The following is a 5,297-nucleotide window of genomic DNA, read 5'->3' on the forward strand; positions in this document are numbered from 1 at the left end:
GTTTTTCGAGACAGGGTTTCTCTGGATAGCCCTGGCTGTCCTGGAACTCACTTTGTAGACCAGGCTGGCCTCGAACTCAGAAATCTGCCTGCCTCTGCCCCCGAGTGCTGGGATTAAAGGCGTGCACCACCACACCCGGCGTAATGCTGTCTTCTTATCTCTGTGGGCACAAGGCACACACATGGTACACATATATATGTGTAGGCAAAAAATAAAATACACACATAAAATTAGATGAATAAATCTAAAAAAAAAAAAAGCACACAAACAGGTTGGGTAGGGTGATATGAACCTGTAATCCCAGCATGGGGAAGGCAGAGGCTGGCAGATCACAGCAAATTTTAGGCCAGTTTGGGCTACAATAGAGAGTTTTAGGCCATCCAGAGCTGCATAGTAAGACCCTGTCTCAAGAGAAGCTAACTCTCAAAACAAAAACAAACAAACAACAACAAAACTATGTGTTTCACAATGACATTTGGGAAAGGGGCTGTGGACCTCCAGGGGCTCTAGGATAATTGCCTAGTGTCTTAGTGAGGGTTTTACTGCTGTGAACAGACACCATGACCAAGGCAAGTATTTTTGTTTAAAGATTTATTTACTTATTTATTTTATGTGAGCACACTGTAGCTGTCTTCAGACACACCAGAAGAGGGCATCAGATCCCATTACAGATGGTTGTGAGCCACCGTGTGGTTGCTGGGAATTGAACTCAGGACCTCTGGAAGAGCAGTCAGTGCTCTTAACTGCTGAGCCATCTCTCCAGCCCCCAAGACAAGTATTATAAAGGACAACATATATTTGGGGCTGGTTTACAGGTTCAGAGGTTCAGTCCATTATGGCAGCATCCAGGTGGGCACGGTGCAAGAGGAGCGGAGAGTTCTACATCTTCATCTGAAGGCTGTTAGTGGAAGACTGACTTCCAAGCAATTCAGATAAGGGTTTTATAGCCAACACTCACAGTGACACACCCACTCCACCAAGGCCACACCTACTCCAACAAGGCCACACCCACTCCACCAAGGCTACACCCACTCCAACAGGGCCACACCTCCTAATTGTGCCACTCCCTGGGCCGAGCATCTAGAAACCATCATACCTAGTGACACATAGCTGTCCTGTTTTTATAGAAGCTGACAACAGATATAAGATCACCTAACGAGTAACTTATTCACCTTAATAATGCACTCTCCCTGGAAGATACCCCATGTCGCCGATGAGGAAACACAGGTGTAGCAAGAGAGAACTGGGATTAGAAACCGAAAGTGGGACAAAACCAGAGCTTGGGAAGGGAGACGGTCTCTGCTCACCTTACAGGGCCCTTGAGGCCCCACTTAACACAACTGCAGCCACAAGAAGGGTGGCACACCGGCCTCCTCAGCAGTCCTGCGCATGCAAATCAGCAGAGTGAAGATCCGAGGCAAGAGTTCTGACGGCCTGAGCCTAGAGTCTTAGAATAAGCCTGCCCTGGGTGCTCCTGGAGCATCTGCTGGAGCACAGTGACAGGTCAGGCTCTGTAGCAGCATAGGCAGGGGTGATAAATACATAAATAGATGAATGAATGAATGCCCTCCTGCTAGCTGCTGCTAGCTCAGGGGCTAGCTCCTGGAACTCTCCTTCCTCTGTGAAAACACCTGCTCCCTTGGGACTTCTCAGAACTCAGGGGATCAAAGCCCTTTGGAGTCAGATGAACAGGCCAGAGGTGACCCTGGGTCGGCCTTAGGAGAGAGATAAAGAGTCTGAGTCTCAGAAGGGCAGGAGCCTCGCTACCCCCACAGGCCATGGCTTTCCCTTCAAGGGGCAAACTTAAGTCTTTGAACCGAAAACATCATATTCCTGTTTGGTACCTGCATGAACTGCCTGCCTCAGGAGGTTTTGCAGCAGAGCAGGGACCTGCCCTTTCCCTCCGCCTGGCGGGGTTGGGGGGCATAAGAAGACATACCTAGGGCTGGCAAGATGGCTCAGTGGGAAAGAGCCCTGACTGCTCTTCCGAAGGTCCTGAGTTCAATCCCAGCAACCACATCGTGGCTCACAACCACCCGTTAAGAAATATGACACCCTTTTCTGGAGTGTCTGAAGAGAGCTAAGGTGTACTTACTTATAATAAATAAATCTTTGGGCTGGAGTGAGCAGGGACTGAGGGAGCGGGGCGGACCGAAGCAAGCAGAAGTCCCAAATTCAATTCCCAACAACCACATGAAGGTTCACAACCATCTGTACAGCTACAGTGTGCTCATATGCATAACATAAGATAAATAAATCTTTAGAAAAAAAAGAAGAAGAAGGCGGCATACGTAGCCATACTCAGCTCGTGGTCACTTGGCCTGGGGCACGACTAGGAATTTCACCTGTGTGCAGGTGTGTTCTAGTTAGAGGTAGTCCACCTCTGAGGCCTGCATGTTAGCCTTGAGCTGTGGGAGTCTGAAGTGGAGAAGGGCAGCCTGCAAGCCAGCTGGTTGAGAAGCCTACAGGCCCAAGCAGACTTCCGAATCCACCTTGGACCCCTCCTTGCTTCCCCCTCAGGCACAACGACTTGCCTTGGCAACTGCTAAATTTGTTCAACAACCAGCTGCTGAGACCAGATGCTGACTTGAACAAGCTAGCCCAAACACACACCAACATCCCCAAGCTGAGGGCTGGCTTTGTCGGAGGCCAGGTACATCTTCTAGTCTCCTGTTTGCTGCGCTGGGGTCTCCCCTGTGTTCTCTATGGGACTGGTTAGATATGGCCTGCCTTAGAGAAGCAAGCCCCAGGGATCCCAGGGATTCCAGGAGGGCAAGAGAACAGACCCATTGTACACTGGGGTCAAATGTCAGTGGTCTGGGCTGTCAGCTCTTCCCCTCGAACCCCCAGTTCTGGTCCGCATACATGCCTTGTGACACCCAAAACAAAGATGCCGTGAAGAGAATACTGGAACAGATGGATGTGATACACCGCATGTGCCAACTCTATCCTGAGACCTTCATGTGTGTCACCAATAGTTCAGGTAGTGTCCCACCAAGGCTCTGATGTCCTCCTGCCTGCCAGACCTGGTCTTTAGTAGAGGGTGGGAGCTTTGAAACCTGGAGGTTTCGTGCCAACCCCCTGCTCTGTTTTCTGTAGACATCCTACAGGCTTTCCGGAGGGGGAAAGTGGCCAGTCTGATCGGCGTGGAAGGCGGCCACTTAATTGACAGCAGCCTTGGTGTCCTGCGGACACTCTACCATCTGGGCATGCGGTATCTGACCCTCACCCACAATTGCAACACGCCCTGGTAAGGAGTCCCTGTGAAAACCCTGTGATAGGGTCAGAAAAGGAAACCAATGGCCTCTATTATGACCAGAACCCTGGCCTCTCCTGAGCTCCAGACCAGGCCCTGTTCTCTGGACAGGTGAGGGTGGGTTGAGACCACTGCCCTGTTCCCTAGACACATGTGTGTATCTCTCTTCAGGGCCGACAACTGGCTTGTGGACAGAGGGGATGATGAGGCTGAGAGCCAAGGACTGTCACCCTTTGGGAAGGTGAGGGGAAAGGATTACCGTCCCCAAAGGATGGGGCAGAGTGTCACACCTCAATGGACTTGTTTCCCCCTCAGTTTCATGGAGCTAGCAATGCTTGTTTCCGGGGTTCTGCTGGAGCCCTTGAGTATTCAGGATGCTGAATCCTGGGTACCCTACAACTTCCAGCCACTTAAGGCACAGTTAACACCTAGGGCTGCTTTTCCCCCGTGCCAGATTCAGAATGTCTGTGAAGTGTACCCAACCCTATCCCCTGCCCCCCAGCGCCTGCTGAACGAGATGAACCGCCTGGGTGTCATGATTGACCTGTCCCACGTGTCTGTGGCCACCATGAAGGACGCTTTGCAGACCTCCAGGGCACCAGTCATCTTCAGCCACTCTTCTGCCTACAGCCTGTGTCCACACAGGCGGAATGTGCCCGATGACATACTGCAGCTGGTGGTAAGGAATGGAGAGGTGAAGGGGAATCCCCCCTTGCCTCCTGGGGGTCCTCTCTAACTTTCNCCCCCCTCCCCCCCCCCCCCCCCGCCCCGAGCAGAAGAACACGAGTAGTCTGGTGATGGTGAATTTCTTCAACAACTTTGTGTCCTGTTCAGACAGCGCCACCTTGCCCCAAGTGGCCGGTAAGTGGGTAGGACCACATAGTGGCAACATAAGGGATGGCCTTGCTTAGGACTCACACCTGTTACTCCCTACAGACCACCTGGACCACATCAAGAAGGTGGCAGGCCCTGGGGCTGTGGGCCTTGGAGGAGATTATGATGGTGTTACCATGTAAGAGTGACATCTTGTTTTGTTTTGTTTAATTTTGATGGTGTTATGATCCTATTTATGTGTCCTGATGGGACAGGGGAGGGAGAACGTGTCCTGAGTACAGTGCAGGACATTTTACTGCAAGGCTGCTCTTTGCATCTTCATGGACCCGGAGATTGGCCCATCTGCAAAGCGCATTCCTCTTGGTCTTGGCCTAGGCTTCCTGTGGGACTGGAGGATGTTTCTAAGTACCCAGACCTGATAGCTGAGCTTCTCAGGAGGAACTGGACAGAGACCGAGGTCAGAGGTTTGCTAGCTGACAACCTGATTCGGGTCTTCTCTGAAGTGGAACTGGTGAGGAGAGAGTGGCCGTCCCTCCCTGCCCCCTCTCCCAAACACACACACACACAGGGCAGACTACCTAACTTGGCTCTGTCTCCAGGTAAGCAATAACATGCAGTCTCCTGAGGAAGTCCCTATCACCGTGAAAGAGCTGGATGGCTCCTGCAGGACATACTATGGCTACTCTCAGGCTCACAGCATCCACTTGCAGACAGGAGCCCTGGTGGCCTCTCTGGCTTCCCTGCTCTTCCATCTCCATCTTCTGTGACATCCGAAGGACCAGAACCTCCTCCAGTGCTCTCTGAGCTCAGGGAAGACTGGACAAGCCCAGAGTCCCTGTTGTCCATGCAGAACCACACCCTTTCCTGAATAAGCAGCAGGCTTACCTGGGGACAGCTCAAGACACAGGCATGCAATAAACGCAATGAGCCTTTGAGTGCTGAGTGGGTACGCTGTATCTCAGCCCTGGGAGATTCTTCTGAACCTCTGGAGAGCAGATGCTGAGAACGGCCCTGTGTGAACAGGACGTGGGAGCACCCGAGTTCTTGGAGGAGAGGACTAGAAGGGACCCAGAGGTTAGCAAAGGGTCTCACGTAAGCACTGGCTAGTTTGAAAAATCATGTTCTACGTTTAAGTGGCTACCTTCCCCCCTCACTGTGCATGTACCACATGCACATGAACCCCTCCCCCCACAACACATGTACTCAT

General features: G+C 51.9%; 1 protein-coding gene across 1 annotated transcript in view; it reads left to right on the plus strand.

The window, feature by feature from the left end:
- Dpep1 (dipeptidase 1) overlaps positions 1–5,025 on the plus strand; it is a 19,068-nt gene extending 14,043 nt beyond the window's left edge. The window contains exons 4-12 of the mRNA XM_021170195.1: positions 2,521–2,653; positions 2,851–2,983; positions 3,100–3,250; positions 3,428–3,497; positions 3,759–3,935; positions 4,033–4,117; positions 4,193–4,268; positions 4,466–4,601; positions 4,690–5,025. Of these exons, the coding sequence (XP_021025854.1) occupies positions 2,521–2,653; positions 2,851–2,983; positions 3,100–3,250; positions 3,428–3,497; positions 3,759–3,935; positions 4,033–4,117; positions 4,193–4,268; positions 4,466–4,601; positions 4,690–4,857 (1,129 nt within the window). The 3' untranslated portion in view covers positions 4,858–5,025. The remainder of the gene's footprint in view (positions 1–2,520; positions 2,654–2,850; positions 2,984–3,099; positions 3,251–3,427; positions 3,498–3,758; positions 3,936–4,032; positions 4,118–4,192; positions 4,269–4,465; positions 4,602–4,689) is intronic.
- The last annotated feature ends 272 nt before the right edge of the window (positions 5,026–5,297 follow it).

This window comes from Mus caroli, chromosome 8, assembly GCF_900094665.2.
Source record: "Mus caroli chromosome 8, CAROLI_EIJ_v1.1, whole genome shotgun sequence".
Lineage (NCBI taxonomy): Eukaryota > Metazoa > Chordata > Mammalia > Rodentia > Muridae > Mus > Mus caroli.